This window comes from Hyalella azteca, unplaced genomic scaffold (assembly GCF_000764305.2).
Source record: "Hyalella azteca isolate HAZT.00-mixed unplaced genomic scaffold, Hazt_2.0.2 contig17507, whole genome shotgun sequence".
NCBI lineage: Eukaryota > Metazoa > Arthropoda > Malacostraca > Amphipoda > Hyalellidae > Hyalella > Hyalella azteca.
Window position 1 is genome coordinate 26,030 of NW_025947288.1, and position 27,909 is coordinate 53,938.

Consider the following 27,909-nt stretch of genomic DNA (forward strand, 5'->3'; position numbering starts at 1 on the left):
TTGAAATGCCGTCAATGATTGGCTGATGAACTTACGATCTCTTAACTTTTTTTGAAAGTATAGGTCCTGCAGATCACTTGTCAAAACTTGCCAAGTGAACGTAAGTACTTACGCTCTACTTTCTTGTCTATGATTGGTGGATTTTGCTTGAAAGCCCGTCAATGATTGGCTGATGAACTTACGATCTCGTAACTTTTTTTTGAAAGTATAGGCCCTGCAGATCACAGCTTCCAGATAACTTGCGATCCAAGCCGGATACAGGCTTGGCTATGTGTGCTCACCCCACATGACGTAATCGGTTGTGAGCTGAGGCCTTCCTAACGCCCACGCATGTGTGAGCTGTTGCTTCTCTCGCGTGTAGCGCCGTTACCTGACCGCGGATGTGCTGCCTTCTTTGTCACTGTGATAATGCAGGCGACCTGGGACCATACTTTCAAAACTCGCTAAGTTAACGTAAGTACTTACGCTCTATTTTCTTGTCTATGATTGGTGGATTTTGCTTGAAAGGTCGTCAATGATTGGCTGATGAACTTACGATCTCTTAACTTTTTTTGAAAGTATGGCCCCTGTTATATATGTAACCTTGAGCTATACAGGATAATGACGTAACTATGATACAATATTACCATAAAAATGTTCTTCTTTTAAATAAAACAAGTTTCAACTTCACAACGTTCTTAGTATTTTATTTATTAACAAATTAAAAGGGTTACTTAATTCTGGTTCACCCTGTTTATATGTAACCTTGGCTGCATGGCCAATGCCAGGGGGGTTACGATAAAAGTTGGTGCATTGATGAGGGTGCCAGCTTACCATAACTAGTTAGTATATAAGGTTGACCCATCAGAAGCCCATTTTTGCGGATGTAGTGTGTGGTTCGCCTGTGACGTCACTGATCTCGATGACGTCACAGGCCTTTACCAATCACTGAAATGCGTCCAAACCAGTCAACCAATTCGTCCTGGGAATGAGGGGTTTGTTTACGTCTCTCGATCTGCGTGACGTAACTAGAGAGCTGAACTGAAAGACGGAACTTCTCGAGGGTCAACCTATTTCAACCATGGATGCTGGTGCCTTCGATCAAACAGCGTCAGGTGCCTGGTAGATGACGAGGCTTACAATCAAACATGATAAGTTGATGCTGGTGCCTTCGANAATTTTACTCAAATTGGCGTATTATGAATTTTTGCTTCTATTGACTGACTGGGCTACGGAATGCAATATTAAGGTATCAAATTCAAAGAGTTTAGTTCGGTAGATTTAGAAGCAGGAGGCGCTATTCTTTTATTAAAAGCATCTGTGTGCAGCACTTGTATATGCGCGGACTTCCGCAGTGAAGGAACTCCGACGCTGTGCCCGTATGTTTTGTGATCGAGCTGACTCTATCCGTGAATGGGGAACTCTGTGTTAAGAACTATGTGTTGCTTCTGTTGGTGAACGTCATCACTCGAGATGTGCGGTATCGCCTTATTTATATTAACACGATATCTGTTTCTGTGTTTCGTAATCCAGGGAAATTGTTGAAGCTTTGCGAGGTATATGTCTTCATGGAAGCTCTTTCGAGTGTTCGGCAGCTAGCCATGTTCTTCAAACAGGGGATTAGACATGTCATATCTATGACACTAGTTATATTTCTAGAGATAAATTTCTCTATTTTGTAGAAGGAGCTTTATTGAAGCTGGAGTGGAGGGGGAGTGTTTGTTTATATAGGTACTTAAATAATCAATATAAAATTCCTGGGATCTCTAGCAACGCAGTCGCTGTCGGCATGTCTGGCATGCCAATGCCCACGCAGGTAAACTTTTGCGCGGTGAAGGTCAGCGAGTGCAGTGAATATGACGCGTTCTCCTGCACGCCGTCTTCTCATAGCACCGCGTGTCGCAACTCCCCAGCATCGTGAGTTACAGTTATTGCATCGCTTCCATCGGCACTGACCTCCAGCAGCAGCTGCCTCTCCCCACCACCATGTATTTACCATATACTTAATTGAAAGAAATCCTGTGAGGCAAGGTGCTGTTCCGTATTGCGGACCCGTCTGCACACTTAAAAAAATATAACTCAGTACTCACTGCAGTGAGTGACAGAGAGCGCATTTTCTCGTCAACGAAAACTTGAGGTCACGGACGGACGGACGGACAGATAGACAGACGGACATGGCGAGCACAATAGTGCATTTTTTCCATAAATGAGAAAATGCGCTAAAAACCAATGGTTCCAATTGGCCGAATAGAGATACATTTTCTGCATGTAGCTCTTATACATCCTTTTGCCTGGCAAAACTTGGCCAAGATGGCTCGCACAAGGGTCAGAAGTGCACCGCTATTGGACAAACTTTCTCGATTTTTCTGAGTGTAGATCGAAATGATTTAGTTTTAGTTGTTCGCAAATGAGTGCGTGCATTCGTGTTGTATGTAATCGCTGCAAATCGTTCTTTGGTGGAGGCAGCATGGGCAGAATTGTTGAGGTAGTAATATAGTGGCTTAACTGTAGGGCAGTGTAGGTACAGGTGCTTCTAAACAACCTTATTACCTATTTATTATTAGGTTACTAGTCTCGCTATTTCTCTCGGCAAAGTAACCTATTATTTGGCGATTTATGTAGCAAATGTGAAAAAATTGAGCCAAGCTTTGATTGATGATCCTAATTAAGGTATTTTTTTTACTGAATATATGCTCATCGCTTATATAATAAGGCTGCAATAATTGATGAAACTTCCATACTCAATTCAAATTTTCTTCAAGAAAAGATGTTTAGTCTGCCGTCACTGCTAAATTTTATTCTCTGCAAAGCCATGTGTTCAATATGCTCTTAAATTATAGTTTAAATGATCGTAAGCCTTCAACGAACGCTCTGCGCAACAAACGTGTTCTAGAACTGAAAACGAATTAAAAACGTTATCTTCCAAATTAAGAGGACGTCAAAGGGAAGTCACTCATATTGAAAAGTTATAAAGGACTTGAATAAACTTAATTGTTGCTCGTTGATTATGGCAGTCTGAGGTATTCCGTGAGATCTGTGGAAGAGCGTCTTGCACAAATGTGTTCTAAAACTGGAAATGAATATAAAACATTATCTTACGAATTAAGAAGACCTCAAAGGAAAATCACTCATATTGCAAAGTTATAAAGCACCTGAAGAAACTTCTTTGTTGCTAGTTGGTTACGTCGGTCTGAAGCCTTCCGTAAAATCCGCTGCGGAGCGTCTTACATTAAAAACATTAACTTGCGAATTAAGAGGACGTCAAAGGGAGGTCACTCATATTGCAAAGATATAAAGCACCTGAAGAAACTTCTTTGTTGCTCGTTGGTTACGTCAGTCTGAATTATTCCTTAAGATTTGCTGAAGAGCGTCTTACATTAAAAACATTATCTTGCGAATTAAGAGGACGTCAAAGGGAAGTCACTCATATTGCAAAGTTATTAAGCACTTGAAACTTCATTGTTGCTCGTTGGTTACGGCGGTCTGAAGCATTCCTTAAGATCTGCTGCGGACAAATTACGGCCATGACTCGTCGATGTGTCCCAGCAATCAATGCCTGCCTCATTGGCAGACGTCTTCGTGCTGGAGGCGATCATCTCTGTGCAGGAACTCGTCGGTTATCTCTACAGTGAAAAATAGACTTTTTACTGCAGCTCATTACGACGCTGGAAAGTCTTCTGTCATCTTCGCTGTCAGAGTCTCTTTTTTTCCTTATTGTGGAAGACTTCTACACATTTACTAGTGAACCTTTTTTCATTTTTAGCGCATTTTCTCAATTATGAAAAAAGGCGCTATTGTGCTCGCCATGTCCGTCCGTCTGTTCGCCTATCTGTTCGCCTGTCTGTCCGTCCGTCTGTCTGTCCGTCCGTGTTTTCACGTTTCTGTGGACGAGAAAATGCGCTCTCTGTCACTTACTGCAGTGAGTACTGAGTTATATTTTTTTCCTTCTTGTGACGTTCTTTTCCTTTCCTACACATTTACTAGTAAACATCTTTTTTTTATCTTTTTTTAAGTTTCATATTTTAGGATCTCACGCGCGAAACGTATTTTGATTTATTTATATTTATGATCGTGCGGTCCTATCTCTTCGTTAAATGTGCTAGTCAATCATTCTTGCTAATTTTAATTTGCCGTAAAATTAGAGTATACTACAATATAATATTATTTGCTTTGCACTCTTTATNGAACTCTTTACTTATGACGTGATTGTGACTTCGATGATATTATTTCACTCACTGAAACAATTATCATTTCCGAGTGCAGTAACTGACAAGACCACTCGCCCTAGTAATCGTAGAAGTGAGATTTATATTTTTTTCTGAAAATTATGGTTTCCAGTAATTAATTATGTTTAAAAGCTTTGGGTGATAGTTTTGGAATGCGAAATGGAATTATAAGTATTACCAGTACAATTTTTTTTAGCTTTAATTATTGCCCCTCTCTCAGGCATCGCTTATCATGACTGATTTCAAAACATTTAATTTCAAGTCCGGGACGTTTTTATCCGTTCTGAGTTTTAGGCGAAGCTCTACAGCCTTTTCAACATTTGAATTAGCCTACTTATCTTGTAGTTTTATTTACATGTCTATTTGTTCCAAGGTTATCCCAATTTATATAATATGACTCATATTCGGTAAAAGTGCTTTGAATTTTTTTGCATGAATTGAGGTGCTGCGGACACTGCAACATATATTTTTTATTTCCCATCTTAGGTCTGACATTCTCTACATAGACTTTGTAAATATAATAAATAATATAATATAATGTAAAATTTGTAACTTTAATATAAAGTAAAAGCATTGTAATATAATGTAAAATAAAGTCTTTTCTACATCGACAATCGTGCGGGGCGCTCGTTAACAGCAGTCGCGTTGATATCACGTATCATATGTTCAATAATATAATATAATGTAAAATTTGTAACCTTAATATAATATAAAAGCTTTGTAATATAATGTAAAATAAAGTCTTTGCTACATCGACAATCGTGCGGCTCGTTATAACAGCGCTCGTGTTAACAAGTTAAGTATCATTAACAAGTATCATGTTAACTGCGGTGTATGTGTATATTTTCTGGACCGTCACCATTGTTTCAATAAAGACGCTTCCTATGTTATATCTTCTGTTTTTATAATGAATAATAAAAATTTATGTTGCATCTTCTGTTTTTATAGCAGCACTTGCTCAGAGAACATTATCTGTATTTTATACTATCTGCTGGGAATGTTCGAAGTCAACAAATTCTTTATTAAACATAGTATTTGGGCGAAAAAACACAATGATATCCAGTATTAATATTGTTAAGTCGTTGAAAAACATCGAGAAAAACGTGAAGCTCCTTCGGGGCGCCAGCGTCTGAAGCTATTTGAGTTGATAAGTATTCTTTACCCTGAAGAATTTTAATTGATCAAAACAAAGTAGACAATATTATGTATGCAATATTGCATACTAATGAAAATTGGTTGAATATTGACATGAGGTGCACGTGCACCAGAGATGAAGGATGTATAATAAGGCATAGTATGTGCCTTTAGCTGTCGGCTACAGGAAATGCTGGAGTGACTGCGATGACCTTTTGGTCTTGCTTGCTCTCTCTATCTTTAGTGTATGTGCTGGAATGTGCCGCGCCTTCGCCATGTGGGCAAAATTATCATTCAATTCGTTCTCTCATTAGTGTACAGAATGTATCTTGCTGAAATTTGTCTCTTAATGTTTCTATTAATTGAATGCCGGGGAATTGTGGTGTTGCTGTGGACCTCCGTCGATTATTCTGAGCTGAAGTTCTGATCGAACTTTTTATCTAATTGGCCTTATTGCGCTAAATAAATAAATCCAATAATTATAAATAAATACAATTACATACCAATATTGTATGTAATTGTTTGAAATAGAGCAAAACTTGTGTTGAGTTGTCAGTGCAAGCACTGAAATGGAAAGGTTTTAGTTTTGTTTTATACTTTTTTAATGGATTTTTGCACTTGGGATACACTGATTTTGATAAGAATTACACATGAAACTGATCCCGCAGTAAATTTTAGCCAATTAGATTTTTGGATGCTTTTTGGCCTTTTTGTCGTATCATTGCCTGAGAAATATACTTCGCTGAGACGTTACCAACTATTTATGTTAGACCAACCTAAACTGTAACTTTTTAACATCAATTTCAACTTTGCTGTTTTTTAATTTACTTACTCTATAGTCTCAAAGTAAGTATAAAAAGAACCCACTCTAGTCATGAAATTTTGTAGATCATATTTAGCTTCGGTATGCATGATTTTTGAGAACTTCATATTTGATATTATTTTTGGCATTAACCACTCAAAAGTGCAGACAACCAGCTTCAAAAATATTAGGTATTACCAAAAGCCCAGTCAAGTGTGTAAAATACTAAGATGAACAGAGCCCATAGACTTTTGTCCGTTTTGTAATGTAACCAATTGATATTTTAGCAGTCAATTCACAACATACTTAACAAAAGAAGGATGGTAATAAAGAAAGAAGATCCCTTAAGGTTTTATATTACTTTTTAAAGACAAAATGCACTCGGAGAAGTTTTTAAAAGTGGTATTTTTGTCTAACGCATTATATTTATTTAAGCACATGTGGGGTTTTTCTTTTTTGAATAATTTAGTTTTCAACTGAAAACTACTAGCGTTACAAGCCTTGCAATTTTTGAGCATTTAATTAGTAGTGGCCGTGCAATTTGGTACAAATTTCATAGTACCAAATGCAATTCTCCAAAAGATATGGGGTAAAATCTGAAAAGTTTTTTTTTTTTATTTGTTCAAATTCGAATACTGTATGTATAACCGTCGATGCAACTATCTTGAATGCCGTTTTCATCTTTCCCTCAAATGCCTAATCCAGATCACAATGGATTTCACAATACGCTTTATCATATTTTCTGACTTTATCATATTTTATGAGTTGGCTGCACGAATTTCAGTAACTTTCCTGAGTCATTATATTAATTTATAAAGACATTTCTGAGTCATTAGGTACATTCATTTCTTATACTCGGAATTTTTTGCAGTTACATCTTTTTCTGTTTGTTTTCTCTTGAAAGGGTGGCTATATTCTTCCCATTTTTTTGCTTGAACTAACTAACATGTTCTCTTCACCACATAACTTTTGCAATTCATCTTTGTGAGCAACATAGCAAGATATTGCAAATATGTTTAATTCTTCGCGCACTTATTTTTAAATATGGTTTTGGTAGAAATTGGTATTCGTGAAATTCAAAATTATCATGAAAATACTTGATTTTTTTTCTTCTCACGTGCCTCACTCTGTTTTGTTTTTACTCATCTTCTTGCAATCCACAATAGACGCCATAATTATGCACTAGTTTGATCGGTCAGCCGCCAGGCTTCAAGCGCGCACGGTTATAACCTAATTTAACATTATTTTGGTATGAAATTCAAATAGCCACATTTTTGAGGTTTCTCTTCACTGTTAATATTCATTTTCATAGTCATTGCATTCGATATCACATTCAGAATTTGATCTTTCTGCTAATTTGTCAATAAAATTACACCACACTTTTTAATTACTTATTGTAGATGAGCGGAAGTACTATCATGAATATGGTTGGTTCTTGGTTGCAAGAACAGTGATGATGATGTCTGCCAGGTGTTCCATGCAGTCGCCTGCAATGAAATTGTCTGTGCTGGTAAGGTCACACCTCTGAGACTATTGCTTATCACCCAGGTCAATAAATGAGCATCTGGTCAAGTTTTTGGTATAAGAAAGGATTATTGCCTTTTTTTTGAAAGTTTTAATTATTTTAACCTACATTGCTGTGAGGTGTGGATAGATTTTTTCTGAACAACGCCGTTGAACCTCTTGAAATCAGATTTTTTAAAAGAAGCCTCGAATATAATGGTAAGAATTTTCAAGTGCTCGTATATTTAATGTGATTCACGTGATTTAATAGGATATTTACCTGTTCCACATTTATTCCATTCTGATACATTTTCCGTTAAAACTTTAATATCTGCACTTTTCATCGATATATTGAAGGGCTTGTTTTATTCTCATTTATCAGCTGTTGGGTCGAAAAATTTCCTTTGCAGGCACACGCCTGCAATCTCTAGCACATAACGTCCAACTTTTGATTGACCGGAATTCATATTTTAATAACCATTGAGAGTAAAGGAAATAAGTAATGTTGTGTTCACAGGAACTGTTATCAAGTCAGTCGGCGGCGCTGGAGTCACACCTTAACTTCTGACTTTGACTTTGGTTTAAGCTTAATGTATAAATAATAATCATGAAGAGTTGAAAATAAACTGTTTGCGTTTACAGGAGCGGTTATCAAGTCAGTCGGCGGCGCTGAAGTCGCGCGTTGACTTCTGACGTTGGTTTAAGCTTAATGTATAGATAATAATCATGCAGGACTTGAAAATAAATTGTTTGCGTTTGCAGGAGCGGTTATCAAGTCAGTTGTCGGCATTGCAGTCGCGCGTTGACTTCTGACGTTGGTTTTGGCTTAATATATAATTTATAATAATGCAAGAGTTGAGTTGAAAATAAACTGTTTGCGTTTACAGGAGCGGTTATCAAGTCAGTTGTCGGTGATGAAGTCACACCTTGACTTCTGACGTTGGTTTTGGCTTAATATATAATTTATAATAATGCAAGAGTTGAGTTGAAAATAAATTGTTTGCGTTTACAGGAGCGGTTATCAAGTCAGTTGTCGGTGATGAAGTCACACCTTGACTTCTGACGTTGGTTTTGGCTTAATATATAATTTATAATAATGCAAGAGTTGAGTTGAAAATAAATTGTTTGCGTTTACAGGAGCGGTTATCAAGTCAGTTGTCNACATCAGCCACAACAAGAGGCACCACAACAACAGCATCACATCAACGGTGTTAAGAGCATATCAACAGCAGCTGTTGGCAACTCTTATATTATTGACAGCAATAAACTCGTGGCCTCCGACGCGCCTTGTAATCTCGACCGTGAGTGAAACATGCGCTTGCCTCGTATTAGTATTTTTTATTATGTATTCACCTGTGTTATTGATTTATTCAGTATTTACATGCGCCTGCCTCGTATTAGTATTATTTCTTATGTATTCATCTGTGTTATTCAGTACCTATTCACATGCGCTTTCGTCGTGTTAGTAATTTTTATTCACGTGTATTATACCGTATTCACATGTGCTTCCCTCGTATTAGTATTTGTATTATTTATTCCCCTATGTTATTCAGTATTCACATGCGCCTGCCTCGTATTAGTAGTTTTTTATTATGTATTCACCTGTATTATTCAGTATTCACATGCGACTCCTTCGTATTAGCATTATTTTTTATTATGTATTATAACATTCTATAGTTATGTGTGTTTGGTGTTTATCGTATCTTCGTCTATATTCCCTATTCGTTTAATTCAACGATATTTTGGACGTGAGCCAATTTATGTTTCTCTGATTACTTGATGAGGGTTTTACATTCTTGGTAGTTTAACCTTAATTACCATTATGCTTCTTTATTAGCCGAATGAACTTCATGTTGAATACCAGTTGATTATGTTGATAGTGTAATTGATTACGTTTGAAATTGTGTGTAATCAACATAGGATTATTGAGGGAATATGTTATATATAAGATGAAATTTATTATAAATAGCAATCCCGAAGAAATTAAGATTTAAATTTATCATGACGTGGAATGGCAACGAGAAATGTCCTTATGGATATGCATGTGCAAAATCTTATTTCCTAAATCCTAATGCAAATTAATGCTATATTCGTGACGATTTGATGAGAGCTTCTATTAATTCATGATTAACAGGTATGATTTCTTTTCATTTTCTTGTACTATGAAACCTGTTTTATTAATAATATGGCATTTTTTTCTCATTTTTCATTCATGCGGTTGCTTGATCACAGCTTAACGCGGTCATCTTAACAATCTTTTTGTGGGCTTTATCATAGGCTTGCATTAAATGTCTCTAATTAATTAGGCTCCTATGGCCCTATCGTTGTTCTCTAATTAGTGAGTCGCTTCTGGCCCCATTGGATGCCTCTCATTAAGTAAGCTCTTATGGCCCTATCGTTGTTCTCTAATTAGAGAGTCTCTTCTGGCCCCATTGGATACCTCTCATTAATTAGTCTCCTATGGCCCTATCGTTGTACTCTAATTAGAGAGTCTCTTCAGGCCCCATTGTAAGCCTCTGATTAAGTAAGCTCTTATGGCCCTATCGTTGTTCTCTAATTAGTCTCTTCTGGCCCCATTGGATGCCTCTCATTAATTAAGCACATATGGCTCTATCGTTGTTCTCTAATTAGAGAGTCTCTTCTGACCCATTGTAAGTCTCTCATTAATTACTAGTCTCTTATGGCCCTTTCGTTGTTCTCTAATTAGTGAGTCTCTTCTGGCCCCATTGGATGCCTCTCATTAAGTAAGCTCTTATGGCCCTATCGTTGTTCTCTAATTAGAGAGTCTCTTCTGGCCCCATTGTAAGCCTCTCATTACGTAAGCACGTATGGCCCTATCATTCTCTAATTAAAGAGTCTCTTCTGACCTCTCAATAATGTTTATTTATTGTGCAGAAGTAGGCGACAACTCTAAGCCAGGAGATACTCCCATGACTCCATCAGCTCGCATCAACGCTCTTAATATTGTTGGTGACCTGCTAAGGAAAGTCGGGGTGAGTTATTTAGTTTATTTACGTAGTTTATATTCTAAACAAGAACATCACTCGCCTATTTATCGCAAGTTTTTTCATTTATTTGTCATTTTAAGTCAAGTCGGCGATACGAGAAATAATGCTTAGCAAAGCTTCATTTTCTTCGATTTCTGGTTTTTGGTCTTCTTCTTAACTCTATTTTCTATCCTTTAATTTTAAGGGGAGCATGTACGTAAAAAAACCTTATTTAGGAACGGATCATTTCGAAACTTGGTACACATATAAACTTTTTTACTTTTGGTACACATATAGACTAAGACTATTTTGTTCCTGTGACGAAAAAAATTAAAGTTAAATTAAAAATTAATTAAAATTCATAAAAAACGGCAAAAAGGAGAGTACTGTGAAAATCTAGCCTATCATTCAATTAACGTGATACAACATCGAGAGACATATAATTCGATTCGTAAAGGCGATCATGCGATCATTTTCGCATTTTTGTGATTTTTCTGTTTTTTTTCGATCTTGGTATTTATCGATATGTAATCCAAACAAAAAGAAATCAGAAAAAGTGACCCGATGCCCGCTAGATCAGGTCTTTAAGAATCGAATGGTGTATCTCTCAATGCTGTAGCATGAAAATCATAGTAGGAGATTTTTAAGAAGAAAATTTCAAGTTTGCAGGAGAGCCAAAAACNTATAGGAGCAAAATGTTCTTATTTTTACATTTTACGTATGTATGTGAAGTTTCATGATGATCGGATAATAACTGTAGAAGTTTCTCCGGAGCTAGGTCGGTCCCCTTAAGTTTACCATTAAATGGACATGAAGATTTAAAGTCCTGTATTGCAAAATTTATCCTGTAACTGTGTGGCTTTTAATAATAACAACACCAGTCATGCGGTCCTTGTAACAAATTTATTATTCCCTGAAAACTTTCATTTAATCAAGTATAGAAAATTGTTAATTATATATGCGTTGTGACACAGCGATACAGTTTGTTTTTTAGCTACCTTCGTTAAGCTTTTTGCTTTCATAAAGATTCATCTCATCACCTGACATATGCTGGGTCACGGCTAACTGTACCAAGTATCTCGCTATCTCTTAAACCAAAAATTTCAACAGGTTTACTCTAAAATTCAAACAGGTTTGCCCAAAAATTCAAACATGTTCAGCTACCGATCTCAAGCTTCCTGTTCTCAATTATTCGCTGCCTCGAGATACATCATTTGCACGTTCTTCAATTTCAAGGGCGAGAAATGTTTCTATAATTCTCTTTTTATTTTGACATTGCAGTAAAAAATTTTGAATTTTAATCCGTGCACTTTGAGTTTCTGCTGACGGCGACTGTTTTGTGTGCATTATCACTATTTTGTGCATCAAAATTTTCTAATAGCATTGCTCGCGGTTGTTTTTTTCTGCGTCAGTTACATATATGCTTAGTGATTGCTTACGTTTTACATATACTAACGTTCAAAACTTCGTAGACGAACGTAGAATTTATACGTTAAGAATAGAAGCACAATTTGTATCAAACGCGGATAAGCATTGCGGTAAAACAGCTACTCTAACACATGCCAAGCAATTGACCCAAAATGCCCAAAATTTCGAAATTTTGGACTCCGATTTTTCGAGTCAAAGAGAGCAGCACACCGCCCACACCGACTGACTTTTGCCCACACTGCGTCACTGTTGCGTTTTAATTGCGGGACTTGGCGGTTGTCAGACAACATCGTTGTAGTTCAGGGGAATGTCGATGACGGGGTTCATTTTGCCACGTGTTTTCTTGGCAGGATTAGAACCGAAAATTGACGCCGTTTTTGTTGGTAGTCATGCTTAGAAAAACGAATATTTTGTTAGTAATCATGCTTAAAAATCAAAGGGTAAAATTGTAACCAAAACTCCAATCGTAACCAAAGTAAATCATATCTTTTTGAGAGCTGTGGTCATAAGGTCTGGATTAGTCTGGCAAACTAACGGTTTTCTGGCTTGTCGTACCTCTGGCGCTTCTTAACCCTCTACCGCCGTTAGTCACACTCCGGCAACATAACTTTCAACTTGAATTATACGTAAACTATTGAGTGTAGCAACCTGAGGACGTTCGTACGCAACAGAGAACATTTTAAAGTTGTCGTACGTGGCGGCAACCATCAGTGCAAGTCATTTTGCATAATGTTTATTTATTGTGCAGAAGTAGGCGACAACTCTAAGCCAGGAGATACTCCCATGACTCCATCAGCTCGCATCAACGCTCTTAATATTGTTGGTGACCTGCTAAGGAAAGTCGGGGTGAGTTATTTAGTTTATATTCTAAACAAGATCATCACTCGCCTATTTCTCGCAAATTTATTGATTTATTTGCCATTTTGCGTCAAGTCATATTTAGTTTATTTACGTAGTTTATATTCTAAACAAGATCATCACTCGCCTATTTCTCGCAAATTTATTGATTTATTTGTCATTTTAAGTCAAGTCGGCGATACAAAAAATAATGCTTAGCAAAGCTTCATTTTCTTCGATTTCTGGTTTTTGGTCTTCTTCTTAACTCTATTTTCTATCCTTTAATTTTAAGGGGAGCATGTACGTAAAAAAACCTTATTTAGGAACGGATCATTTCGAAACTTGGTACACATATAAACTTTTTTACTTTTGGTACACATATAGACTAAGACTATTTTGTTCCTGTGACGAAAAAAATTAAAGTTAAATTAAAAATTAATTAAAATTCATAAAAAACGGCAAAAAGGAGAGTACTGTGAAAATCTAGCCTATCATTCAATTAACGTGATACAACATCGAGAGACATATAATTCGATTCGTAAAGGCGATCATGCGATCATTTTCGCATTTTTGTGATTTTTCTGTTTTTTTTCGATCTTGGTATTTATCGATATGTAATCCAAACAAAAAGAAATCAGAAAAAGTGACCCGATGCCCGCTAGATCAGGTCTTTAAGAATCGAATGGTGTATCTCTCAATGCTGTAGCATGAAAATCATAGTAGGAGATTTTTAAGAAGAAAATTTCAAGTTTGCAGGAGAGCCAAAAACTGTAATTTGTTATCATTGAAGGTATAGGTTTTATCCTCGGCTTGGCACTAGATCCCAGGCTTTGTAATCTACAACCACGGACCCTAATACTCCTAAAAGTGGGTTTCGTCATGCGCCCTATGACTCATTGTAGTCCTGTTCAGCGCATGAATAATAATAAAGGAAGGCAAAATATTGCAAGAAGGGAGAGGAATATGGGAAGTCCAATCCAGCACCGTATGAAGCGCCCGAGTCTCCAAGCGCTTCTTTGGCTTTCGGCTATGAGTCGTTAGTTCGGAATTCTGGTAGTTTAGTGTGGTCAGGCAGTAGATTCCACTCCAAGAGCTTGAAGGAGGCTTCCCTGCGAGTATTTGAAGTTATGGTCCATGACATTGCCCTGAGTAACAAAGAAGACACGATCTCGCAGTGATGAAGAGAGATATAGAACATCAGCTTCACTTACGACAGTTTAACTACGCAACTTTGCCGCTTGAAATTTTCAATGTGCTTACGCTCCGACGGTTGTCGTGAACGAATAAATGAACGCGGAAACATAGCTTTGGGCTCTTTAAATATGCATTTCTTGGATCTTTAAAATGAGCTTAAAAACCGGAACAGTCAAAATTATCGATTTTTTACGTACTGTACATGCTCCTGTAAAAGGTTCTTCGATAATTTTATGCCCATTTTGCTATCAGCTGAATAATGGAATAGGATTCATTGTATGAATTGGCCAAGGTCTTCTGTGATTTGATTCAGAATTATTAACACCAAAATATTTTCGCCGTATAGTTTTTAGAGTCACCTAAAGAATTACACACGTCACTCACACACGGGTAACTTACTTAAGGGGACCGACCTAGCTAAAATTTGAAAATGTTGAGTTTTTCTGTTTCTTATCTCATCTTAAAGGTTGTTTTCTTGCGCATCGAACGATATAAGTATCGTCCCTGTGCGTCGAAAAATGACTTTGTGACAGCTCCTCAAAGGGAGGCGGGTTTTAGGTCCCTTAACAAAGTCTCCAAGCGCTTCTTTGGCTTTCGGCTATGAGTCGTTAATTCGGAATCCTGGTAGTTTAGTGCGGTCAGGCAGTAGATTCCACTCCAAGAGCTAGAAGGAGGCTTCCCTGCGTGTATCTGAAGTTATGGTCTATACTCTGTGACATTGCCCTGAGCAACAAATAAGACACGATCCCCATGAAGCGAATTCTCCTTGGAGCACCTCCATGGTAGCTGCCTCTCCTTGGAGCACATGCAAGGCAGCTGCCTCTCCTTGGAGCACCTGTTTAAGGCAGCTGCCTCTCCTTGGAGCCCCTGTTTCAGGTAGCACTTCATAAGTTCTTCACTCGTCAAGTCCACATACACTTGCATGATTCCATTCAGGAGCTCCACACTCCACGAAGAAGCTCTTCCTGATTTTTGCCAGGCAAAGGTTCTTCGTGGAGTGTGGAGCTGGGTCCTATCCAGCAGCCTCCGCTCGACGTACCCAACACCAGGGCCATACTTTCAAAACTGGCTAAGTGAACGTAAGTACTTACGCTTTAGTTTCTTATCTATGATTGGTGGATTTTTCTTGAAAGGCCGTCAATGATTGGCTGATGAACTTACGATCACTTAACTTTTTCTGAAAGTATAGGCCCAGGAGTCTGCGGCAAGGGGGCAAGACATGTGCTTAGGACTTTCGTCTGTGCTGCTGGAGTGAGAATATGACGCCAGGATTGATGCTCTTACGGTAGCGAAATCAGCAGTTGAGTCGTGCTTCCGGAGGTTTCGCTCAAAATACCTCGTCAAAGCATCAATGGTTGTGTTCGTCAGCAGACCTGCTCTAGCATACGCGCCCATCATGACTTGCTTCGTCGCGGTGACAACCTTCGTCTTAGACTTCAGGGCCTATACTTAAAAAAAAAAGTTAAGAGATCGTAAGTTCATCAGCCAATCATTGACGGCCTTTCAAGCAAAATCCATCAATCATAGACAAGAAAATAGAGCGTAAGTACTTACGTTCACTTAGCGAATTTTGAAAGTATGGCCCCAGAGCTCTGTGCCGTGATCTCAACCTCTTAACGACGTGATTCATGCAATCTTCCTTAACAACAGGGGACATAAAAAGGGCCTTTGCCGTCATTCAAGTCACAGAGCCTTGAATGCAGACGAATCACCATCGCTCAGGAAGGTGGCATAGCGACGGCCCAGTTGAGTCGGCCTGTTTCAAAGCCTCACTGTAGAACATTTTGCATGGAGGCACCGTATCTTCTTTTTTTTCTCATCTCTGCCATTGAGAGCAGTATGAAGCCTTTATGTTGTTTTCGCTTCGGCATCGTTGTTGAAGATCGTCTCGCAGTGATGAGGAGAGATATATAACATCAGCTTCACTCACAACAGTTTAACTACGCAACTTTGCCGCTTGAAATTTTCGACGTACTTGCGCTTCGACGGTTGTCGTGAACGAATAAATGGACGCGGAAACATGGCTTTGGGCTCTTTAAATGCGCAGTTCTTGGATCTTTAAAATGAGTTTAAAAACCGGAACAGTCACAATTATCGATATTTGACGTACATGCTCCCCTAGAGGTTCTTCTATAACATAATACTCATTTTGCTATCAGCTGAATAATGGAATTGGCCAAGGTCTTCTGTATGAACTGGTCAAGGTCTTCTGTATGAATTGGTCAAGGTCTTCTTTATGAATTGGCCAAGGTCTTTTTATGAATTAGCCTAGGTCTTCTGTGATTCAAAATTATTAACACCAAAATATTTTCGCTGTATGATGAAAGTATAGTTTTTAGAGTCGCCTAAAGAATTACACACGTCACTTACACACGAGTACCTTGCTTAAGTTTACCATTAAATGGACATGAAGATTTAAATTCCTGTATTGTAAATTAATCTTGTATCTGTGTGGCTTTTAATAATAACAAGACCAGTCATGCGGTCCTTGTAACAAATCTATTATTCCCTGAAAACTTTCATTTAATCAAGTATTGAAAATTATTAATTATATATGCGTTATGACACAGCGATACAGTTTGTTTTTAGCTACCTTCGTTAAGCTTGTTGCTTTCATTAGGATTCATCTCATCAACTGACATATGCTGGGTCACGGCTAACTGTACCAATTATTGTAACAGATATTTGCAGCTTATTATACACTGTTAGAAAAATGACCGTTAACGGTANTGTAGCAACCTGAGGACGTTTGTACGCAACAGAGAACATTTTAAAGTTGTCGTACGTGGCGGCAACCATCAGTGCAAGTCATTTTGCGCTCACTAGAACGTATCCTTTTTGTGAAATAGAATAGTGACAATATTGCTCCGGTTACTCGTGTCAAGCGGTAGAGGGTTAAACTGCGTTGTCGTAGTCTCTGTAACCTGCCGAACTCTAACGGCTTCACTAGTCTTTGTTACTCACAAGGCCTGAATAATGTGCCCTACTAATACGGCCTCACTAGGCTTCAATAATGTGCCGTACTAATACGGCCTCACTAGTCTTTCTTACTCACTAGGCTTCAATAATGTGCCGTACTAATACGGTTTCACTAGTCAGCAAGGCCTGAATAATGTGCCGTAGTAATACGGCTTCACTAGTCATCAAGGCCTGAATAATTAGCCGTACTAACACGGCCTCACTAGTCATCAAGGCCTGAATAATGTGCCGTACTAACACGGCCTCACTAGTCATCAAGGCCTGAATAATTTGCCGTACTAACACGGCCTCACTACTCATCAAGGCCTAAATAATGTGCCGTACTAATATGGCCGCACTAGTCATCAAGGCCTGAATTATGTGCCGTACTAATACGGCCTCACTAATCTACTAATACGACGCCAGGCGCTGGAGAGTCGACTTGCTTCCTGCCGCACTCTTGTTAAGGACAACCAGCGACCTGTGACTCTGACCTCTCCTTCAGGCAACCCTTCAGCCAGGTCAGTTGAATGACATCTCTGCAAAAAATATCAAGTAGTTAATGTATAGGTAATGGCACTCCTGTACACAGCCATTTATGGTTAATTATATACCTGCTATAGACACTCTGACCCCTCCTTCAGGCAACCCTTCAGCCTGGTCAGTTGAAAACGACGTCTCTGAAATTATCAAGTACGGTAGTTAATGTATAGGTAATGGCACTCCCATACACTGCCATTTATGGTCAATTCAGGCAACCCTTCAGCCAGGTCAGTTGAACGACATCTCTCAAATTATCAAGTAGTTAATGTATAGTTAATGGCGCTCCCATAGACAGCCATTTATTGTCAATTATATACCTGCTAGTCGACTCTAATCGATATAGCCAAATGGTTATTCTGCATAATGGGTTCCGTAGAAAGGTCTCCAAAAACGATTTAAATACTATTTTTTTTATTATTTTTCCGTTATCGTCTTCACGATCCCGTCGTGTTAATTGTGCATCTGATGTGCTACACTTCTGTACATGCTATACGGGGCTGCTTCTAAAAGTTCATGGAAAATGGAAATGACTGAAAATTCCATGAAAAGAATATGATGAATTTGATAGAATATGGTAAGGGCTGTTCAGGGGAGACAGTGAACCTGTAGAAGAAAAATCTGAGCAAATCAGGGAGGGTTTTCTGAGATGCGAAGGATATCTTGTTAATTGATTTTATCGAGAATAAGAAAAATATTACATCTGTTCATTATGAAGAGATTTTGATGAAATGTTCCAAGAAAATCGCCGAAGAACGTCTTGAGAAGCAGCATCGGCGTCATTCTCCCACCACGACAGGGTATCCGCACTTGGCTCTCGGCAGACAGGGGCTGTGCTACGTGAATTTTGACGGGAAATCATTCGACATCCACCTTATAGGACCGAGTTAGCCTCATCCGGCTTTTTTTCTTATTTCCAAACTTGAATAAGTCATCGAAGGTACCTACTCAGTTGCTATCAATTGAACCTTCTTAAAGAGCTGCTAAAACATGACTCAAATCGCATAACTATCAATATTTCACTGGTGACTTTCTGGCTGGGATCCTCTTTTACAGAAATACATCGACCTAGATCGAGCATATGTATGAAAATCAAACCCATGACTTGGATAGTTTTTCAAACTGTACCGTTTTTTCACGAACTTTTTGAAGCCCCTTTCGTACTACGTGTATATACACGCACGACAGCCATATTATCAAAGGAACATCTTATTGTATGTGTGACGACTCTTGTATGTTGTGTGTATGTTGTATGTGTTGTATGTTGTGTGTTGTATGTTGTGACGTTAGTTTACTCACGTTAACTTTGTATGGTCGCTGTGTTCAAATTCATGAATATGTCGCGACACAGATGGCCTCGCTGAATTTTATTGCTAAATACGCGCTGTCTGTATGTATGTGTGCTATTTTTTTATTATTTTTCCGTTATCGTCTTCACGATCTCGTCGTGTTAATGTGCATCTGATGTACTACATTTCCGTACATGCTATACGAGGGTGCTTCGAAAAGTTCGTGGAAAATAGACATTAATGAAAATTCTATTACCCTACAAAATTTAGAGTCGCCCCAGCTTCTGGCAATCCAAATCAGAAGCTGACGCGCCTGTAAATTTTCACTGGGTAAAAGAATATGATGCCAATGCACCAGAATGATCGTGTATCAATGTTTTATAATCTGTTCCTACACGAACCCTTAAATTAATGTTACAAACACCGGACGCCGCTTTAAATCAACAACCGTTCATCCAATGTGGCATCCTGTCGAAATCGAAATGTATGCTACAGCATGCGCGACGTGTGCGCTCTCTTATGTTGAATGTCAAAGTATAGACGTTGTGCATATTAATTGCATTTGATAATTGATGTTTCTTCTCTGGTTATTATATCTTCGCTTGTTCCTCTAATTTGCTTTATGTAAGAACCAAAAGTATTGAACATTCATCCTTTCATTCACTTAATATACATTCGAATCAAATTTTGTCCTCTGTATTTTTCTTAGTCTTTTGTTGTTATCGCATAATTCTTTATTTTCAATGCTTCATTCCCATTCCAGATAAATTTTCCTCTCGTGCCTTTTTTTTTAGCGTCGTTGTTTCGTTACAATGGCTTTAGTTGTTTCAGCGTTATATGCAAGTTGAAATTTATCTCTAATCACATTTGTTGCCAGCTCTGGTATTTCTAAACTGTAGAAGATGTAAACATTTTATAAATCATTCAATTATTGTTTTTTATATGTATATGTAAGTTCCTCATTCGTCTCTATGACTTGGAGTTTTTCAAATTCCAAACTTAAAAAGTTCCAAAATTATGTTTCAAATTCCAAATTATGTTGCAAACGACCACCGAGTTTATTTTTCAACTGAAGTTTATTTCTAATCGAAAGACAAAAATCATAATTACTTCTTTAACAACAACAAATTCAAACGATAATTTCATTTGCATCTTCGTTTACGGGTAATCGGATTTGATTGATGGATTTAATCACTCCTGGAAGTCGTGAAGTGAGACTGAGGCAAAACTTGCGTGTAAAATATTTGTTCTTCTTGCTTTCGTTGTTCGTTACGTGTACTCCAAAGAGCACTAAACTTGCAGCACTGATCATATACTATCACTCGCCGATTAAAAACATAGTGACATTTTGCTATTTGTTGTTTAGAGTCGCATTTACCAAGATTAGTCCTATTAGATTTTTGATTTATCTGCTAGCAATGTTGCTTTTTCAGGCGGATGGACGGGTTCATTTTGAACATTCCTATTAGTTGTTTATTTTGTATGTTTTTTTATTCATTTTTGCTTTTCTTCTCCCAAAACAGATGAAAATACAACAAATAAACAAGGACTTGAGTAGAGTGCGGGTTGACATAAATCAAGGTAATGTTCACTATTATTATGTACAAGGTAATGTTCACTCATTGTTTTAGCTTGCGCATGGCTTCATGCTACCACTAACCCCCGATATTGTCTGGCTCCATTAATATGTTAACCAAAATTGTACAGGCCGATACTAGATTTAGAAGTTTGACAAGCAATGCTCACATGAAGAGAAAGCATTTACGTTTTTATCTTCTTTCATCCATTAATAATCTGAAACTGCACAGGCCGATTCTAAAATTCGAAGAGTTTGACAAGCAATGCTCACATGAAAAGAAAGCATTTATATTTTATCTTCATTATCGCCGTAAATAATATGCCTGTCGTGTTGTTTTCTTTGATGCAAGCAAAGTTTAACCTCGTCCTAAAAATTATGTTAAATACCGGGCTAAAAACTACCAAAACTCAATTGTTTCATTATCAATACATGTTTATTAAGCTCTGATCTTTCTGTCGATGTCGACAACGCTTAGAGCTCGCTATAGAGTCTACATATAAGAAAAATATGCTTTAACTAATCGTCATGTCACTAATCTATAACCCCAGTTTATTTTTTAATGAATTTACCAATTGCAGGGCTGAAACTTGAACTTTAAACCACTTTGTCCACCCAATTCTTTGGGTGGTCGACCCAATTTTTTCCCTTCGACCACCCAATCTTTTGGTTACCAGGATGCCTGGTAATAAATGGTTCACAATCCACCCTGAATACTTCACCTTAACTGGCAGACAGAATCGCCGAAAAATGAAATTTTACTTTCCAAATGCCTAACCTTGGGTTCAACTGAAATGTTTTTTTTTAATTTGTATACAGTTTTCTTTTTTTATTGTTGGAGTTAACATAATTCAACCTGACACTTTATATGTGCGAAAAAAGTGAGGCCGTGCCATCAAAAATGGTTTCGAGTTCGATGCTCCGTCAGCCAATCACTAACGGCTTTTCAAGCTAAACTAAATCACAGACAAGTAAACGGCCGCTAATTAAGCGAGTTTCGATAGTACGGCCCCAGATCCACGTCATGGCCATTCAAAAATTTTGTTTGAAGTAAACGTAAGTGGTTTATAACAATTACAATACAGCAATATTTTCTGTTGATATTTGAATCTGAAAACCCATTCATACTAAGAGTTCTATTTAGCTAAGCCAGTCCCGGTGATCTGCATTGATAATGTTCATTATATTAATTTTCAAGCGATAGTAATTGGTTGCGTTTGTTTCTGAAATCAATTTTCACTGCAAGTTTTATTTAACTAAGCCAGTCCCGGTGATCTGCATTAATAATGTTCACTATATTGATTTGTAAGGGATATTAACTGGTTGCATTTGTTAATAATGTTCACTATATTAATTTGTAAACGACATTAATTGATAACGTTTGTTTGCAGTGGAGATTACCTGATTGATAACGTTTGTTGGCAGTGGATATTACCTGACTATGCATTGATAGTTTTAATTATATTAATTTGTAAGGGATATTAATTGATAACGTTTGTTTGCAGTGGAGATTACCTGTGTTAATTGTATTATATTAATTTGTAAGGGGTATTAATTGGTAACGTTTGTTTGCAGTGGAGATTACCTGATGCTGGAGTGTGGTCTCATCGCTGGCATGGAGCTACAGCGTGCCGCCGCTGCTGCTGCTGCTGCCGGTCTTCCCCAAGCTTAGACCTGTTGCATCATTCCTGACGTTTCCTTCTATGCAGGGAAATGTTTTCTCTCTCCGCTGTCTTCACTATAAATTATACATATAACTGAGTGTCATCATTACCGGTCTTGAGGTTATTATTCTGTTGTCTAAATGAAGCTCAGGACCATATTTTAATTAGCATACTAACAGCTGTGAAAATTTTAGGGTGTTACTCGTTAAATATGTCTTCTCTCTCTGAAATCTTCACTATAAATTATATATTGTCATTACCGTGTCATCATTACCGGTCTTGAGGTTAGTATTCTGTTGTCTGAATGGAGCTCAGGACCATGTTTTAATTAGCATACTAACAGCTGTAAAAATTTTAGGGTATTACTCGTTAAATATGTCTTCTCTCTCTGCTATCTTCACTATAAATTATACATTGTCATTACAGTGTCATCATTACCGATCTTGAGGTTAGCATTCTGTTGTCTAAATGGAGCTCAGGACGATATTTTAATTATCATACTAACGGTTTTAAAATACTTTAGGGTGTTACTCGTTTCACGCAAAGGTATTATTATGAGGCAGATGTATTCCCTAGAGCAAATATTGTAGTTAATTGAAGCTGTACACGAATTTTGTATAGTTACTTCCCTCGCCCCGTGAAGAGTACTTCTTTCTTCCTTCAACTTCCATATTTGGTTGGTTATTTACTCATCGGACATTTATTATTTCTCAGTTCATGAACGTTTCCGAGTCATTTTTAATTGTAAGTACAATTCTGAAATCTTATTGTTCCTCCCTATAGTGTACACGTGTAATCCAAAAATAAACTGAAAATATCGATTTATGATTCAGTAAGTTTTCAGCCCTTTCTTGTTCCTCAATTTTACAAATCTAAGCTGCGCTTCCTTTTAATACGAAATTATTGTTCTCAACAATGGTCTGAAATGGTCAGTTTTTGTCTGTATCAATCCGGTGATCTGTTTTGTTTTATTTATCAATATTTTTAGCGCATTTTTTTATTTATGGAAAAAATGCACCATTGTGCTCGCCATGTCCGTCTGTCTGTCTGTCCGTCCGTGACCTCAAGTTTTCGTCGACGAGAAAATGAGCTCTCTGTCACTCACTGCAGTGAGTACTGAGTTATATTTTTTTATAGAGCAAGAAGTGCTTCTGAAGTCACTAAGAAGTTTCGAAAGGCCGAGTAGTGAACTCATTCTTGCGGTACAGACCGTGGGTCTGGATATCACATTCAGTTACTCTTACTTTACACTCATAATTTGGTGAGAGAATAACTCCATAACAACTAGACTGGGGTACTGAACAGATTACACCGAGTTGGCTCTCAAGCGTTTAACATCCAGGGACTCTTTCCGCCATCTACACTCCGTGGCTTTCAGTCTCCCCTTACTCCTTATTCGTCAAAAGTAACATTCGTGTAATTTGCATCCTAAATTCTACCCTCAAGTATTGTTGTTCATGTAAAATTCATATTCATTTATGTTATTATATCGCGAGTAAAATTTTCTGAAGGCCCATGACGCATTAGTCTTCATTTGCGTCTTGAAGATTTTTCCTTTCATCACATATTTTGCAGGGCAGCAGTCGCATCTAATGGCTTTATTTATTATAGAAGCTGATGAGCGTCAATTTTAGGTAGCCAGTATGATATAATTATATATAGCGTTGAGTTAGTTGCAGTGTTGTAAGCGAAGTCCCTTTATTGGCGTATTATAGTTTGTATAATATTTTGTAGCTTCGATTCACTCAAGCCGTAAGAGTGATATCGTTTGACGGTTCATTTATGTAGTGCTTTATTTATGTCCATTTCCGGAGAGTATTAATCGGCGTTTCAAATAATGATGTATTTCTGAAGGGAACGATTCGTTGTCAAAAGTAAGTTGCTCCAGAACAATCTAATGTCTTGCTAAAATCTTGTGATCTATTAGGCTCTGGATTTAACTTCAGAAGTAATTTGATCGCAATTTTCCCTGTCACACAATATTTTGAACCTTCAGTAACAAATAAGTAGGCAGGCATGTTAAGAGTATATTTGAGGCGGTCATTGAGTCGCCCCGTGTTTCAACAGAGTTGTCTTGTACCCTGTTACCATCTGGCAAATGTAGGCGTCGTTTCAATTTTACAATTTTAGTAACATCTTCGGGCGCTTTTACTCTATCAGCAGTACTAACTTTAATGTCTTTTTCTTTCCAAATTTGACCAATTATTTGACCTGTTAAACTTTTTTAAACAACGTCTGACGGTGTATTTTTTTTGTAAATATTGTATCTTCTGTAGCTCTGTACAAAAGCAATGTTCGTTATGTTGATATTCATGTTTGAACGGACAATGTTCCATTGCAGCGATTTCCGTCATTAGAGCGTAAACCTTCGTTTCGAAATCGAGTAATGTAGTTTCATTTCGCTGTCGCTACAGTTGACTATAGATCTAATGTTCACTATGTCAGTCTATTGTGAAAGGACGGTTTTCATGCCCTCGATGCTGATGGCCGATTGGTTTCTTTCCAAAGTCAAAGATGCCTTACGTATACCCGTTAGAACGGTCAATAATAATACATCCATTGTAACCCACTATTCGCTTATTTTCCTTTGAGGGAGTAGCCATCGTGTTTTTGTGATTAGTATCAATTAGAAGGTTCCGTGCAATGGTGTAAGTGGTAGAGTACCATCGGACGCCGTTTAAATGCAATACAATGTATTAGGAGCTAAATACGTGCTATTATTTGCATTATATCGTGCTCAATGCGCAAATAATCGTCGCAAAGGTGCTTATTTTGAATAAATGGTGGGCCGCTGGGAAGGTGGGTGGCGTGTGGGAAGTTACTAATAGTTGTCCGGTAATGTAGCGATAGTTATTTGTTACTTCTCAAAGAATATGCTCCTTACTATCTAATTACTAATCGTTTGGAGATCCAGAAGTTTTGCCGTACAAAGAGAAAAGCAGTCCGCGGAATAGCCGAGTGTAAGTTCCGCTATATTAAAGCTTAGGATCAAATAGGGTGAATATGTGAAGTAGAGCAATATTTATTTGATAACTTCAAATTTGAACGTTCAAGATTGTCTGCCAGTCCTCCCCGTAGATTACTGTGAAAATTGTAGTAACGATATCTGACATATAATAGTGTTCCCGCTTCAACCTGCACAAGCAAAGAAAATCAATTTTCTCCTGAAAAAATTATCAGAATCATGTAAAAGTTAAAATAAGTATCGTACGTTTGTAATATCAGTGAATTATGCAGAACACCCGCAAAGGGAAACGAAAATTTTATATTAGATAAATGCCAACATATCCATGGAATTATTTTTCGCGATTTTCGGAGGTCGAATAAAATAGCTATGTTTTATTGACAGGCTCTTGACAGAGCTTTTCGATATCCCATCTGAAATAAAGCATCGGGTGTCGATTTAAATCACATCGTCGCCTTAAATTTCACCAACCCAACGAGTTACTCACTGTCTATAGAGAAGGCTAGAGGTGTCTTCTATATGCTGCATCCTCTGCTTAATGACGCCACATAACTTGATAATTTCATGCCCAAGCTCAACGCTCCTTTGCCCGTATCGGCGCCCAACTTTCAAAACGGATTTCTTCAAGATGTTGGTTGATGCCTCGAAAGACCCTGTTCATGAAAGGATTTCATACTAATGAATCTGTTGTTAATGTTAATCTGTTCGGTACTGAAGAAACCAGGGCACGCTCATACCTTATGAGCTTGCCTATTGTGAGCGTAATACCTCATATTATAATTCTCATATGCCTAAAAATATCAATGGTTCAAATTGAAAGTGTAGGTTGGGTAGCTGTCAATCTGCCGCGTAACAAAAAAAAAAAAACAACATTAGTACGTTGTTGGACAGTCTAAATTTTAAACTTTGTGTAGATTCTGTAAAAGTCAACGTACCAAGAGCAGACAAGGCCATGGCATACGTGTCTTGGATGGAGCCAAGGAACTGATTTTCCACACCGTACACGCGTTCAGCAGAGCGCAGCGCGCGCTGCAGTTTTTTGACGACTAAGCGTACATCGCAGTCTTTCTTCTCAAGACTCGACACTCCTGCACAGTTAGTATATGTGAATAATGAGCAAAAAATACTGTTACGAGTGAAGTGGTACTGCTGCTGCAACAGAGACTGCCGTTCTGCCCGAGTGTGCCGGCTATAATGTGGGCCTGTAGAGATAATAAAAATTGACGTTCAACTATCACAAGGCTTTTTCATTAGCGCATATGGCGTATTAATGAATTGTAGACACATTCAACTCGACAGCACATACAGAGTTCAGAATTGGTGAAATAATCATTCGCTTCAAGTGTTAAGATCTGTATAGTGACACGCCAGTAGATTTTTATTTCCCGATAAGAACTCCACGTATATTAAATTTTCTGTCTAATTTTATGATCATAGAACCAAATAATTTCAACATTTAATTCTGCTCATTCACTCACCGGAAATTAACGTGAAAGTCTCAATGCTGACGATCATTTGCTTAGCCTTTTCCTTTGCTTCTAGTTCCTACAACCGACTTGCAATATTGATAGCATGACTGCGAATAATGATAGTATTTATCCAGAGACCTCAACTAAAACCGGAGGGGAAACGGGATAATGCTTCAGAGCACATAAATACCTACCTGAGTTAAAAGGACATAAACCCATAATAATATGAGTAAACTTTTATTCCTAAAGCTATGAATGATTTATGAATTTGATGAAGAATAAGGACATCAACTCACCATAACATGAATAAACTTTTTGTCCTGGAGCAACTTCCTCCAAGTTTCGGATCACCAGAAGGTTTCCAACATAACTGTAAAATAAACGTCGATGAACACCCCAGGCAGAAGCAAGTGTAAATACTCAAGTGATGGAGTGAGCGTTAGAAACATGGAACCGAGATAAACAACAACATGCACCTTGATATAGAAAAAAGGTAAAATAGAAAATAAACTCTAAATGTTTTTGAAACTTTAGAGCAGAACTTCCAAGCGACATAAGAGGGATCGGTTAAATAAGAATAATTTTCGCATGTTTAAGAATTTTCCTCAAATTGAATATCCCTCATTTACTTTGAAACTTATATAAGCGGGGTGATGAGGCAGAGTATATCCTAAGTTTGGTTTCATCCCAAAGTATTTTTACAAAGCGTAAATGAATTCACAAACCTGTTGATGGTCGTTGGCTTGCAGGAGTGGTTCATGAGACTTGCTGTGGCGAAAATAGCAGATGCCAAACGTTCCTGGCTCAGAGATTCTATGCTGCATCCAGATGCGAGAGGATCTGGAAGAAATATGTGTTTGCTTATCAAACTTCGGTTGTCCTAATCGTAAATTGTTTCGTGTTCATTACCAAATAAATAATCTAACAATTCTTACCAACAAGATACCAAAACATTTAGAAACACTGACGGCATGCTATAAAGATGGAATTGATTTTATTAGAGAAACTATCAAAACTATATGTATTAATTAATAAAGCCCAATCATATAATAAGCAGTCACTAGAGATACTAAGTTATACTAAGTTGCAGTTTAAAACTGGTTGACAAGAATTTTTACAGCGAAATAGAAGAATTTTCAATTTATTCATAACTTTCTCGCTTTAAACCGCGAATCGTTCATCACAAACCTTTGTTGTTCTGGAGAGCTGGACTTGGCAGGACCTGGTATATGGCATAGCCATTGCACACCAGCTGCCCTATGTGCCTGAACAGCAGAGCAGCGACTTCCTCCAGCGTCCCCCAGCCTTCAGGAAGGCGGCCCGTCCGAGGCTTGTCTGAGGCCAGGCTGGCGCTGGGG

The 27,909-nt window shown here is 37.8% G+C and overlaps 2 protein-coding genes across 2 annotated transcripts in view; one reads left to right on the forward strand and one right to left on the reverse strand.

Annotated features, from left to right (window-relative positions):
- Positions 1-22,945, forward strand: part of LOC108672192 (nuclear distribution protein nudE-like 1) — a 41,561-nt gene extending 18,616 nt beyond the window's left edge. Inside the window, exons 3-8 of the mRNA XM_018159825.2 lie at positions 8,287-8,325; positions 8,532-8,536; positions 8,782-8,945; positions 10,540-10,637; positions 17,475-17,569; positions 22,029-22,945. Coding sequence (XP_018015314.1) covers positions 8,287-8,325; positions 8,532-8,536; positions 8,782-8,945; positions 10,540-10,637; positions 17,475-17,569; positions 22,029-22,125 — 498 coding nt within the window. The 3' untranslated portion in view covers positions 22,126-22,945. The remainder of the gene's footprint in view (positions 1-8,286; positions 8,326-8,531; positions 8,537-8,781; positions 8,946-10,539; positions 10,638-17,474; positions 17,570-22,028) is intronic.
- Positions 22,946-25,119: 2,174 nt separating this feature from the next.
- LOC108672193 (SET and MYND domain-containing protein 4) lies at positions 25,120-27,856 on the reverse strand (the record flags this gene model as incomplete). Its single annotated transcript, XM_047885311.1, has 6 exons — positions 25,120-25,252; positions 25,570-25,735; positions 26,018-26,284; positions 26,848-26,921; positions 27,277-27,391; positions 27,740-27,856. Coding segments are annotated over 6 exons (839 nt in total), but the record flags the coding sequence as incomplete, so codon positions are not given.
- Positions 27,857-27,909: the final 53 nt, after the last annotated feature.